A 14,169-nucleotide genomic window follows, 5' to 3' on the forward strand; every position below is an offset into this window, starting at 1 on the left:
AGTGAAAGGGCTACAATTTTGAACGTCAAGTCCACAAAGATTCTGTACCGAAGGCAGGCATGAGAGCTTAACGATAGAACACAAGTTGGCACTGCCAAAAAGGCAGAATTCAGGTTCGAGGTGAGTTCTAACTTACAGACAAGCCGCTAGTATTCAAAGAGTCTGCTGCTAATATGAAACACTTCTCCTCAGTGCCTAAGTGCAGCAGAAAGGGCCAGCAGATGACTAAAGGTTTCCTTATTAGAAGCCTGAGAACTACAGCCCCCTTTCCAAGACTGGGGTTTGAAGGGGCTGGGCTTGGCAGGGGGACAGGCAGGAGCCAGTGGGAAGGAGAACACAGCTCTGGTCCTCTGCACTTTGTTTAGCGGCTGCCTGCTCAGGAGGCTGTGGGGACCCCGCCCCTGGCCTGTAGAGATGACCTAACTGGTCCCCCATTCGGACCACTGCCCAGAATCCATCCGGGCTGGGAGAGGAAGAAGGTGGAAAGGAGGGTGCACAGGAAGGGACTTCTGCAGGGAGAGAAAGCTGGGACTTGGGGAGCTATGACAAGAGATGGGCTACCCCCACAAGGATGGGCTGCCCCAACTTGAAAAGCCAACGCTGTGCAACTGGACAGGCTTTCCAAAGCTGGAGCCAGGTGCCTCTGAGCCTGTGAGTCATGGGCACCCTTCCCTCCAGAACAGGGACTTCTCTGCAGCTGTGGGTGGTCCTGGAAAACCAGGGGCGGGTGGGGAAAGAAGTCCAAGCCGAGACATCCATAGAGAGCAGACAGCCCGTGGACTGCACGCTCCCTTCCAGCCCACCCCGGCCCCGGGGGGGGGGGGGGGGGGCGGCACCTGGGCCGCAGTAGGGCCCCACAGTCCTCGGTGACAGGAAGGAGACGCTGACGGAATCCCAGTCACCGTGAGTCAGAGCCCCGGCCCCAGCGCCACGGGGTGTGGGGTCAGGGCCCTGGCTGGCCTGGCTTTAGCACGGCACAAGTCCCCAGACTCCGACTCCCAGACAGCTAATGCACACGATCGAATTCCCCATTACACATCGCCCCTTTGGTGCAGCCTCCCCCAACGGATTTCTGTCATTTCATATGCATCCTTTAATTGTGTCCCCTCCCTTCCTGACGGAAACCCCAGACCAGCGAGTGGAGACTCAAGATGAGCCTCTCTCTCTCTTTTTTTTTTTAAGATTGATTTATTTATTTGACAGAGAGAGAGAGAGATCACAAGTAGGCAGAGAGGCAGGCAGAGAGACGGAGGAAGCAGAGCCCAATGCAGGGCTCGATCCCAGGACCCCGAGATCATGACCTGAGCCGAAGGCAGAGGCTTAACCCACTGAGCCACCCAGGCACCGGAGATGAGCCTCTCTTTCAGCTTCCTGTTCCCCATCTTTGTCTCCGTGGCGTGATGGGCATGAGACCCCTACTTCTCGCTGCCAGCACCACTACCAGGGTTCCCTCTTCCACTCACTTTTGTGAAATAACAGCAGCAAACCATAATGAAATATTTAGATAACTGCGGACCCGCGCCGCTGTCCGAAGCTGCCGGGGCTGCCGAGGGGGGCCTCCATCCACAGGGGCGAACGAAGCCTGCGTGCCTTAACGGGGCTGCGCATGCCCAGGGTGGATGGCTATCATAGAATTCACGGAAATCCAGGACGTGGGGAAGCGTATTGGATGGTACGACCCAGTTGGTAGCTTGTCTCCACAATCACTCTTGCCTCTTCTGTACTTCTCCCACCTGCTGGGTGGCTCACTTGTCCTCTGGCATTCCCCTCCTCCACCCTGAGACTTGTAGGTTAAACATTCAGTCGCAGACATCACACCGTGGGTCACATTGGAAGACTTCCTCAATGGCTCCGAGCCTCAGTTTCACGCCGGTGAATGGGCACAGCCCTCCTGCTTACACCAGGCGGTGGCTGGGAAAAAGACACAAGGTTATCTGCATCAGAAACTTAGCAAAATGCCTGGGGCCTAGGGAAAGCTCAATAAATAGCAGCTGTTATTTGGTCCATTTACCATCTCACTCCCCTCAAAATTTGCTCCCCAGACACAAACCCACTCTCCTGGAGGTGTACATGACTGCTGGAATTCGAAGAGCTCTGTTCTCCAGATTTGTTTGTTCCTTTCACATTTTAACAGTAAGCCAAAGAAATTAAATTGTAACTGTGTACATATCCAAGTCCCGTAAGGAGATAGAGCTTGTGAAATTGTACGGCAGAGGATTTCTGTCCCCTAAAAAGGAAACGCGAGGAAGGGCCATGATCTTGTCTACCGAGGGGCACAGGGTTCAGTGGGCGAGATGGGGCATGCGGGTGGGAAGCAGATCCCCCACGACACAGAAACACACATAGTGATCATTCATGCTTCCGTGCTGTACTTCTGCTTCAAGGAAGAGTAGAGTTTTGAGCAAAATTTTGATGAAGGAAAGGACACAAGAGTGTAATACAGAGACCTTAATGGCAGATGAGAAGCACAGCAAAAAGCATGGAGGAAAACTTTCATAAGGTGATAGAGGGCGTTTCTGCTCAGCTGGGGCTGGAGACCGGTTGGCAATGCCCAGGAATGGGCTCACTGCCCAGCATCACTTTGTCTTTCGCACATGGCGGCCATCATCGTCCCTTCCCTGGGGCTCCCCCCACCCCGACAGATGAGGAACACAGAGCCAGTGTCCCCGCTCTCATTCCAAACAGCCATGAGGACCAAGCTTGAGGGAGGCTCCTGGGCAGCCTTTCCTCCCTGAGCTGACCTTGTCGCTGTGGACGCTGCTCCTCGGTCTCCCTCCTTTTTCTCACAAGCTCCCCTAGGCCACCCCAAAGGCCTAGGGAGGAAGGACATCCATTAGCTGGGTGAGGAAGTATCAGGGACGAGTGGCTTTTCTGTGATAAACTGAGCCCAGAGAGCCACTTGCTTTAACAGCCATGACTCTTGAGCGTTTTTTTCTGGAGGCAATTTTTTAGAAAACAGAACCACGTATCATCCTGCCAGAGGACGTGGTATCTTCCTAAGAGAGAAAAGGGGCCCAGCTGACCCTCCTCGGAGCGTCAGGTTCCAGCAGAATCTGAGAGCATCACAAGGGACAGATGGACTAAGAATCTGGGTCCCTTATCCCTATGGATGCCACCCCCCGCCCCAGTCCTGTGGCTCCAGCCCACCCCTGTCTTCCCTCCTCTCTCCAGCTCCTTGGGAGTGCCGTTCTCCCAGTGTGCCTGCCTCGGAGAAAGAGAAAGATTTCTGAAAGGGAGGGAGGCAGATAGGGCAGCAGGGAGATGGCTGCTTGGCTCCCTCCATCTGGGCTCCCCAGCATCTGAGCTGTTCCTCTGTCTCTGCTGAGTTGTGAGCCTCAGGGGCCCAGCCTGTGTTGTTTTCTCAGCTCTGTTCCCGAGCAGCGGCTGCCGTCAGCTCTTGACAAATAATAATAAACCTGGGAATCAGGTTTGTCGAGGGGGATTTCGGTCCCTGGATTCATTTTTAGATTTGTTTCTCTCTCTCTCTCTCTCTCTCTCTCTCTGTGTGTGTGTGTGTGTGTGTGTGTGTGTGTGTGTGTGTGCGCGCAGACAGGAGAGCACGTGATGGTGTCTTGGGGGAGCAGGCTGGGGCTCCCAAGTGCCCTGGCAATCCACCCTCACTCTAGCTACCCAAGAACGGGAGGGCTCTCCTCTGCTCCTGATCCTTGGGACTGCTTGCACGTTTAAAAGATAAAAGAATTGAATGAAAGGCCTCTAGCTCTCTCCTTTCCCTGTTCCTCCCCGCCTCTCCCACTCATGCTGTTTGGGTAGAGCTGAAGGGGGCTGGCCATGAAACAGATGGGACAGAATCCCAACTCTAGTTTCGAGAGTTGCCTGAGCCATGGGTGGGAACTTGGAAACAGGCCCAGGGAGAGGCTTCTTGATGGAACCTTCAGGTGGGCCCCACCAGGCCAGCAGCACGACCTCCTGGCCTCTACTCCTGAGATACAGCGCCAAGGGGAGGGCTTTCCTGGAAACAGGAAAATGCTCAGAGTCGAGCATTACAGGCAAAAGCTGGACCCAACTGTGGGTGAGCATGAAATTTAGGGCCCTACGGTGGGGCCCCTCTGGAGCGAGCAGCACCCCCTTCCAGCGGTTAGGGAGTGGCCATTGGAGGTCATTGCTGCCATCCCCCAGCCTCCAGGCAGGCAAAGGTGCAAAGCACTTACCTGTGAGACACGTGCAGGGATGGCACTTACCCTGATAACTGGCGTGCTTCCCCCTCCCTTTCTGTTTTTTTGTTTTATTTTGTTTAAAGAAACCAAAGGGGGGAAAATTGCCAAGTTGTGAAGTGCTTTAAGAGGAGATGAGAATCTTCATCAAAATGCTAAAAGCTGGAGGGGGAGAGTAATGTGAAAACTCTTGCCTGCTATTTATGGGATTGATTCTCAGATCAAGAAGAAGCAAGCAGTCGGATGAAAGGAATTATTGTTAAAGCTCCTCGGTAGGAAGATCTAATGGACAATTGCTGCTATCAGGGGGAATTAAATTGCTGTTTCAGTTTGTAAAATATATCAGCAGCTTTTTGAAGCTGGGAAAGGTGTGACAGCCCAGGCAGGGAGGAGAGTGAGGGCTCTGTCGCTTCCTGGCCCCGGAGTGGGGAAGCAGGAGGCAGGCAGGAAAGAAGGGCTGGGGAGTCGCTCTCCTAACTCTGACCCTGGTCCATGTGTTTGAAGCCAAACTGCAAAATAGCTAAACTGGTGCGGGGGCTGGGGGGCTCGGGAGCAAGGCGGCAGCCCTGAGGGGCCCAAAGTCTGGGCCCTGATGTTCTCAGAACCCCCATGAATCAGGGAGGCATGGCAGGAAACAGGAGGGCGAGGTGGGGGGCTCCCCTCTGGGCAGGGCAGTCAGGGGGTGTTGTGGTCTGTGACAACCAACAGACCCACTCACAGCCAGGGCAGAGTCGAACCCTCTGCCTTCTGTAACTCCTGAGCGTCCCCTCCCTAAACTGCGGCAAGAGGGATCCAGGGGGCCTCCTAACCACCCCGGCTCCCAGAACGGGGTCTCTCAGCTGGGGTCAGAGTGCATAAATGATCTGTTGACCCAGCTACGAGGAAGACCAACTGCAAAATGGCTTTGGGGGTGGGGGAAGGAGAGGAGTGGAGACCCTTGGGAGGAGGACAAACACCATTTGGAAGAGACTGTCCTCCCTGTGTGGGGAGCAGGAAGGCCTCTGGCTTCTCTGACTTCACAGAAGGCTCTTACCCCTTCTGAAGACCATTTGCCCCACTTGGCAGTTAGAGCTGAGAAAGAGAGAAAGGTAGGGGGAGAGAGACATTTTCACATCTCTTAAAGCTCACACTGGCTTCTGCTCTGTCTCCACTCTGTTCCCTGGAGACCAGCATAATAGGGCATGACCCGGCACCACCGCCCAAGTAGACTTCTCAGAAAGGTAGTAAATGACAATTTACTACCAAGGGGTCTGAGTGGCCTCAGTTGCTATCTTGCTGAAGTCATTAGAAAATGATTTCCTATGGATATGTCCAAGCAGGAACCAGAGGGGCACCAGGGAAGTGGTCCTTCTGGCTGGGGTATTGTGCAATGACCTGGGTCTCTGTGCCAGGTGCAGTGTCCATGCAGACCTGGGTCATGGTGGAGCGGTGGCTCATTTTGGACCTTTAGCCAGCCGGCCTTCAGGACGTCAGGGGTCTGCTTCTGAGTGCAAAGACTGCTAGGGTCTCCCTCCACCTGTGCTTCCTTGTAGAGTTACCTGCTTGGCTCCCATGCCCCACTCTGAGCCTGCTCTTATCAGACCTGAGGACTTCCACTCACCCCCAGCACCCGAGGTCAGAGAGATGGGGCAAAGCAGCATCCACGAGGCCACAGCAGTCCTGTCGCCTGAATCCTCGGGCCCCTAAGCTCCCCCCTGATTCCTAGAGCACCCGGTCCAGTGTTTGGGAGGCTCCTGGGGGGCTGGCCCCTTCCCCTTCATTCCTCAAGGACCCTTCGCTTCTCTCTCACTTGCAGACGTGTCAACCAAACCTCCTCACATTTTCAAGTTTCCCAGCCCAGAGTTACAACCTCCCTCTCACCTCCATGCTCTCCACCATCCCGGCCGTGGTCCCTCCCCGCCACCACCCAGCAGCTGACTTCGTACACCCCACACAGTGACCACAGTGTTTCCTCTAAATCTCGAGATTTCTAGCCCTTCCTGGGTTTTGCAAAGAAATCTGGTGTGTGTGTGTGTGTGTGTGTGTGTGTGCACGCACGCACCCCTGCGTTTCTTTAGATAAATCCAGAGTCACATGAAATCAGTGACAGGTTGACACCGTTATTTCAAGATTCATCGCTCTGAGTTGCCAGCACAGGAGACCTAGCCAACTCCTTCCCACCACCAACACTTTTTTTCCAGGCATAATTTATAGCAGTGGGGTGAATTTGTTTCCAAAAGATGAATATCACACTATCAGCAACAGCTGCCTCTCATTTTTATTTGTTTTTAAATTTGACTCAAAGTCCAATTCTCTATACACATCCGAAGCTGTAAATCCTAAGGCGACTGATTACATGATTTAGTAAACAGGTTCTATTATATAATGCAATTAAAGCAGGGCTCCGAGGCGCCACCTACAGGCCACTTCTGGGAAGGGAGCTGGGCCAGAGACTCCTTTTGGACGAGGCTCTCTAGGCGGAAGGAAAATAAAGGGGATTGCGCCAGGGTCGAGGCGGCAGCTCCTGAGGGAGAAGTTGCAGCCAGCCAGGTTACTAATGCAGCCTTTTGGTCTCTCCTGCTGAGTTCACTCTGTTATTTCAGCCTCCTGCAAATCTGTCTAGACGTCAGAACCCAGGCCTGGGCAGCTGCTCAGAGGGTTCCCTCCCTGGCCTGGGGTTAGGGGGTGGGATGGGGGCTTCTGGGCTGGGGGTGCTGAGGAGAGCTCCTGGCTCTCTGGCCTCAGGGACCTCTCTCCCTCACTCTCAAATGGGCACTGAGGAGGAGAAGACATGAGTTGGCTAGCCTTTGAAATGAAGCTACAGGGGCGCCTGGGTGTCTCAGTGGGTTAAAGCCTCTGCCTTCAGCTTGGGTCATGATCTCAGGGTCCTGGGATCGAGCCCCACATCGGGCTCTCTGCTCAGCAGGAAGGCTGCTTCCCTTACTTTCTCTCTGCCTGCCTCTCTGCCTACTTGTGATCTCTGTGTGTCAAATAAATAAATAAAATCTTTAAAAAGAAAAGAAAAAGAAATGAAGCTACAATCCAACTGTCTCCCTTCCATTCAACCAAGCTTGTGTTGAGGGCTCACCATGGACAAACACTTCCAGAATATTCTGGTAAAACCCCTCATTTTGCAATCCAAGAGGGGAACTTGACTTGTATTGGCCACAGATACATGACAGAGCTAGATGAGGATTCCAGACTTTTTGACCCTGAGTACAGGCTTTGAGCAAGGGAATTTACGAAAAGAGGAAAAGGAGGCCCAGGCAGGGGATGGGACTTCCACAGCCTCTACGTGTAGCTAGGGAAGGAGAATAATGAAAATACTGCTGGTGTGTGTCAGAGGACAGAAGAGAAGGGCTTTTATGGGGCCCTCCTCAGTGCGGCTTAGCTTCCTTCCTAGGGAAGGAAGGATAGCAGGAAGGGAGGGAGGGAAGGGAGGAAAGAAGAAAGACCCAGGGCCAGTGTTCCCTCCCCTCGCCCCTCTGCCCTAAACTACAACATTCTCCAGATGAATCAGGTTCTGGGGCCTCAAGAATTCTAGCTTCTCCAAAGAGCTTTTGTAAGCAGCGGTCACGCACATGTAACCGGGGAGAGGAGAGGGAACTTGCTTCTCTGGGCGCTAAGAGAGAAACTGGACCAGAAGTGGGAGCAGGGATGGATGAAGAAAACAGGATTATGAGGGTAGGAAAGGATGGAAATACTTCCACACCTTGGCGGGTGCCCACCATCCGCCTAGGCTCCCATCTAGGGCCATGAGGCCGGACTGTGAGAAGCCAAAGGGAAGCGGTCCCATCCCCGCCCCCTCCAAGCGGGTGCCAGATACAAAGTAGTCTCGGCTGGGGTCAGAGGGCGAGAACAAATGCTGTCGGGCCAGCTGGCCAGAGAGTTCCCAATTAGACTTTGTTTCTCATCCTTAAGGCCCTGAGCCCCCAACCCCAGCACCCCAGCCCAATTACTGCTGGGCAGCATTAACCCCTTGGTGCCCCAGGCCGTTAATGGAATGTTAATTGGTCTAATGGGTTTCATGTCAACAAGTCCTAATGAGCTCCTTCCTAACGAGCTTGCTATATTTTTCTAAGCCTGTTTGTCAACACGCTGGAGTTGGGGCTACAGACCCAGGGCCTCACCTCGCAGGGCTGGGGGAGCAAGAGTTGAGACAGGGAGTGGGTGCTCCCCAGCTGCCCATTCCTACTTCCTAAAGGGGTGTCTTTTGATGTCCCCTCACCCACCCCCAACCTGTGCATCACAGCCTTCCTGGGCCCCTGAGCTCTATAAAATGGCGGTTTTAGCTCCTTTTGATAATATCAGTGACACGCATTATTTCTTCTTGGAGATCACTGTGGGGCCGAATGTTGCATTAGGGTGTTTTTTTTTTTTTTCTCCCTCCCAGCTGTCCTAAAATAAAGGTTTTCAACATTAAGAACAATCTTTTGACGTGAGCCTGCCTTCGAAGGGAAATTTCTCGGTGGTAAATCATTCCTCATGCATCCTCCATTTGCAATCTTGGCTGCGCTCCCTGGAGTGCCCTGGTGTCTGGTAACAGAGCGCTGGGGCCTCTGCACAGGGCGGAGCAGCCTCTCTGAGCCACTGACAAATGCCGGAAGCCGCAGGCTGCAGTTTCTAGAGCCCAGGCCTACTACTCCCCTCCGGACACCCAAAGAAAGTGTAAAAAGGGCTGGGTACGCAGGGATAGCTCAGGGAGCTCCCTCCACCCGCTATGGAGTCTCACTGGGCCCAGCTTCAGACAAGAGAAGTTGGATCCCCACATCCCTCTCCAGGGAGGTTCCACACATCCCTCAGCTCCCCCAAGCCTTGCCAGTGGGGTTCCCCAAGGACGGGGGAGTGCCTGTGCTTGTGGAGTGGTGTGAAGAAAAGAGCAAGCTTCCGGAGATGGGTGTGGGGTCTCCCCCAGCGTCTCCTTACCAGAAGCTTCCATGCCTGAGTGAGTAGAGAACCGACAAAGCTTAAGCCCCTGATGAAAAGTCCTCCTGTTCTCTGGCAGGAGAAGCCCCCAGAGGGCAATGGGTTAGTGGCCTAGTGGCCTGTGGTGACCCCAGAGAGGGGGAGGGGAGGGGCAAAGGCCATCTGGGTCCTCAGAAAATTGTTCTTGTGTCCTCTGGCGAGGCAGGTCTGGCCCCAGCTCCCAGCCTGACAGACTCCAGACTGAAAAATCTCCTCTCAGCCTGGGCGTCGGTGGTTGCTTCTGGCTGCAGACCCCTTTCACCCATCTCTCTTTGCCCCCACGCTGGGTAGCCCTCCTGCCATGGCAAATATTTCTAGGGACAGCAACTCCAAAATGACCCCACCTCCCATTCACTGGACAATGAACAAAAGAAAGCAAATTAAAGACCCCTCTATTTAGCCCCAGTCCTCCTCATTGAGTGTCCTCTGCTATGCCTTTACTGACTTTCTCCTGCGTGAAATGAGGTCACCCCAAGACCCAAACCCTAGGTTAAAGGGAACCCGTTGCCCCTAAGAGGAGAGAGAAACCACGTAGGGAGCTCCCACCCCAGACTCTGCCCCCAGGCTCCCTCTTCTGGAGGCTGCTGGCACTACAGCCCCACAGTGGTTCACTTTCCCCTGGCCAAGGAGCTCCAAGGAAGCTCCAAGGAAGAGGTGTGAAGGCAGGTCCTGAGGCCCCAACCAAAGTTACCTCATCTGCCAGAGTTCCAGGAAAGGCTGAGCCTAACACACTCCTGAAATATCCCGATATCCTCTTGTCCCTCAGTGTCTAAAAGAGATTCCACACTCATTTTAATCTCTCAAATGTCATTCTGGAAGTTTCTTCGGACATCTCAGGGAGTCTCTATCCTCTTTTTCCCTCGGGAACACTTTCCACTCTGCTCTTGCCTTCCTTGGATGTTTACCGCCACCCAGACAAAAAGCCAGCCACGAAGACATTGGTTTTCCCACCTGAAGTGACAGGCTCCCCCAAGGGCTCCCTTCTGACACTCTTGGCAAAAATACAGCATGGATCTGGGTGCCTCGTGTGTGCATGAGGTGGGGAGACCCTGAGTGTTTCTGTTGCAAAGACATCCTGGTGGTCTGTCATCTGAGGTAAAGCCAGGGGAGGCGAGGGGAGGTGGCAGAGAGGCCAAGGGGATGCCCTACAGGCCCAGCAGAAGCCCTTTGTCCCTTTGCTGTCTCCTCTGGAACCTTCATTTCTCTTTCTTCTTTCCTGCTGGGCCCTCACCTCCCTGACTGATAACACTCCTTGGAGAGGAGAGCTTGCCTCCTCTTGATTATTCTCCCACACCTCCTAGCGTGTAGACGACACTTGATAAATAAATAGTCCGTGAATGAACACCTACACGTGTCCCGTGTTTCCGCACGCACTTAAGGTCCGAGCATAGCCAGAGACTCAGGTCAGGCCAGCCTTCCTACTTCCTCCTTTTCCTGAAAAATAATGAAAAAACACCCACACTCTGTCTCATACACACACACACACACACACACACACACACACACAGAGACACACACCCCTCAGGGTGCTGGATATCAGGCCCTTCCCTTAGGCAGCTCCGAACACCCTCACATTACCACAGAATTCACATATGTGAACATTCCAGAAGACCCTAGGGAAGGCATGGGAAGGCATCAGTGGAACGAGGAGGGAGCCCCACAGTGCTCTCAGGGAGAGGGGAGGGAAGTTCTGAGTCTGTGCTCACAAATGTTTCTAGCTCATCAGCACCCTCCAACCAGGAGAAGCACAGGTCCCTTGCCCCACAGAGGTTTTTAGGAGTTTCCGGGCCCCATGATGGACAGAGCTGCGGCAGGCAACTCGCCTGTGGTTTCCAGCTCTAAATATTCCAGGGCATCTAGTGTAGCTCAACAGCTTTCTGGGCATTCCGTTTCCTTGGGGTGGGGAGCATTGCCAGGCTGTCTCCACTTACAGCACCATGTTCCATTTCAAGAAGAAACCTTGAGGCCCAGGAGGGGCAGCTCACTTACTGGTGATGGGTGGGGAGTAGTGCCGTGCAGGACAGCCGGGGACAGGGCACCTGGAGATTTGGGTCCAATCCCTGCTTCACTAGCACCGCCCCACCCCCTCCGCACACCCTCTATCCCCTCATCTGTTTGTAAGATGGGGGTGGTCTTGGCTCTGCTCTCCTGGCCCCAAGATTCTGGTGACTCCGTACTGAACGCAGGCTAAGGAGGCTTACTTAAAAGAACGTCGCAGACCTATCCATTGCTCCACAGTCACAAGCACACACCTAGAAAAACTCGGCAAGTGACGGGAGGCTCACCCAGGCTCTCGGATGTCTCCCAGCCTCTTTCCCTTCCTTGAAGACCAACTGGTCTCCCCATCCTGGCCACCCCACCCTCCAGTCTGAGCCAGCCTGCACCCCACCTCCCTTTTCGGCCACTAGGGGGTGTGACGAGCACGCCTGGGAGGGGTTAGCCTGTGCTCACAGACCCTGGGGTAGGGAGGTGGGACTTGGAAGAGTTAGGGCAGGAGACCTCCTACCCCTGAGAGCACAGGTGCCTGTTCCAGAAGCCTGGGAAAGGGCCAGCGCCCTTGTCTTGGGGGATACCCGAATTGCCGCCAGTGCCCTGTGCTGCCACCAGCCAGGCTCCCCTTCCCTTACCCCTCCCCGCCCACCAGGCCCCAGCTGATGTTGTACAAAGCATGGCTCGGGGGTGGGGGGTGTTCAGTTGTTTCACGTATGATTTGAATATCATTTCTTTTAAGTCAAAATGGCTTAGAAAGCCCCTCCCCACCCCGGCCTCTCCCCTTTAGCTCTCATTTGTTCCCCTAAAGGGCTTCCAGCGCTTGCTGTAGGCCCTCAGTCCAGGTGGCTTGGCCTGAGAATATGTTGAGCTGGCCGGTCCCCAGGGCTCCCTGCGCTCAGCCTATTAACGGTGCGGCCCCCTTTCTCCTGCCACAGATCCTCGATGTGAATCAATCCCATGATGCAACATGCCTCCCCAGCCCCTGCTCTGACGATGATGGCCACGCAGAATGTCCCTCCCCCACCCTACCAGGACAGCCCGCAGGTGAGTGTCGAATGACTAGACGATGGGAAGGGGGTGCGGTGGCCTTCCCCGGGCGGGACAGAGCGAGGCCTCCCCCAGCTATCTCCTGGCCACACTCTGGGCTCTTCTCCTGCCTCTGGAGAGCCGGTCAACACAGGCCCCCGGAGGACCATTGCCTTTGAGAAAACCGGGTTTGGATCCTACTTGGGTAGCTTTGTCAGCAACATCAGGGACCATGGTCTGGAGACCCCAGTCATGGTCCTTTCCCCACCCTCAGCCTGCTTCCCACTTGGAGCAGACATCGGACAAACGCACCCAACCCCTCACTCGGGGAGATCCAGATGCCCATGAATCGAGTCTGCCTTTGAGTATCTGGGGAAACCCTAATCAGAGGGTCCTTTGGAGTAGATCCCTCATCTACTGGTCACTGGAGCCCTTCTGTCCCATCCTACTCTGCCTGCCCATTCCAGGAATCACCCTTCTTCTGTTCAGGATTCCGTTGGCTTCTTGCTAGAAAAAGGCCAGGACTGTATCTCTACGTCCTCCAACCCTTACCCCTGGTTCCCAGTTTCCATCCCTCAGCTCGGACACAACAGCCCCCCGAGCTCTCCTGAGACTCCATCCTGGTTGCCCCTCTTGAGACGGTGGCATCTTCGCACTGCCTTGCTGTTATCTCCTCCCCTCCGTCTAGAGGCCCGGCGCAGCTTTTGTGGGTCGGGCTCCTCTGGCCCTTCAGACCCATCCCTTCGGACCCGTGCTTCCTCCCATGCTCACCTCTCTCCACACTTGGTTCTCTGGAGACCCTGAGTTAGTGATGTGGCTGTGCAGTCAGAGGGGCCTCGGTTCTCCCGCCCTTACCTTCACTCCCTCCTATTTTCTCTACCCTGGTCTCTCAAGCGACTACTACTTTGGTAAGGGGGTACTGAGTATCTGTAACGTGAACGGAGCCAGCTAGAGCCCTCGTTCACTCATTCACCCGGCAAAGGAGCAGTGAAAGCCTACCGTGTGCAGGGGACCAGCAGCTCTGTCTGATGCCCCTCGCTCCTGAGCATTTCACACGCAGCCATTCTCAGGGACTACGTAGCAGGTCTGTGCAGCACGAGGGGGATATTAAGATGCAGACACAGGATTAACTGAATTTGCTCACATTAGGTCCGAGGATCCGGACACCCCCAGCCTGGTGTGAGCATACAGCCGCTGCTCCATCCATCCCTGATTCCCCTCACCTCTCCCTGCCCCCAAGAAATCACCACTTTACAGAATGTCCAGCCTGCAGACCACCACTGACTCCTCTTCCCGCCGGAAATTCAAAAGCACTTGTCATTCCCCAGCCTTCCAACACATGTCCTTTTATCCCCACCCGTGCTCCAACATGTTAGCTCCACACCCCTTCCTCGGCTCTCCCCAACCCCGCCTCCTATGCGGCCAAGCCCCTGCCACATCCGGAGCTTTCCACGAATGACCGCAGGGGCGGGCTCAGCATCTACGTGGTCCCTCTATTTGAAAGCTTCCAAGCATGCGACACCACGTCAGGACCCTCCCCTCCATAGTCAGAATGAAATGCAGGAGGCCTGGCCTATGGAGACCTAGGAACACAGAGGCCATCATGGGGAACGAGCTTCCTCCTCCCTCAGTAGACACAGACGTCATCCTCTCCTGTGCTCGGGCAGCGTTGGGGACCCCCAGGGTCCCGATAAATTTAAGCACTTTGGCTCCGTTTCTTTTGTAGTTGGATCCTACTCTCCTAGCTTCACAGTAGAAATGGGGGACGGACGTGCGGTCACTTCCTATCCTTAGCAGGTGGTGGGTGCCAAGGCCTCATACGCGACGATCAGGGACAGACGAGGGCAGGGCCAAGAGGTCAGAGAGCATTGGACCAGCAAAGCTGGTGGCTGCTGCCTACCCCCCGCCAGCCCCAAGCCTTGTTTTGCCTGCTGGGGCAGCTGGGAGAAGTCTGGGTTTGGTGGGGATTAGCGGGAGAGCTGCAGCAGGGCCTCTGTGGTCCAAGAATGCTGATCCGGGCGTCGTTAAGTACAGG

General features: G+C 54.8%; 1 protein-coding gene across 5 annotated transcripts in view; it reads left to right on the forward strand.

Annotated features, from left to right (window-relative positions):
• The window catches only part of PKNOX2 (PBX/knotted 1 homeobox 2), a 254,340-nt gene that overhangs the window by 166,507 nt on the left and 73,664 nt on the right, over positions 1–14,169 (forward strand). For all 5 annotated transcript variants that reach the window (XM_032868837.1, XM_032868842.1, XM_032868838.1 and 2 more), the window contains one exon: positions 12,044–12,152. In XM_032868837.1, coding sequence (XP_032724728.1) covers positions 12,066–12,152 — 87 coding nt within the window. In that variant the 5' untranslated portion in view covers positions 12,044–12,065. The remainder of the gene's footprint in view (positions 1–12,043; positions 12,153–14,169) is intronic.

This window comes from Lontra canadensis, unplaced genomic scaffold, assembly GCF_010015895.1.
Source record: "Lontra canadensis isolate GAN:19392208 unplaced genomic scaffold, GSC_riverotter_1.0 scaffold36, whole genome shotgun sequence".
NCBI lineage: Eukaryota > Metazoa > Chordata > Mammalia > Carnivora > Mustelidae > Lontra > Lontra canadensis.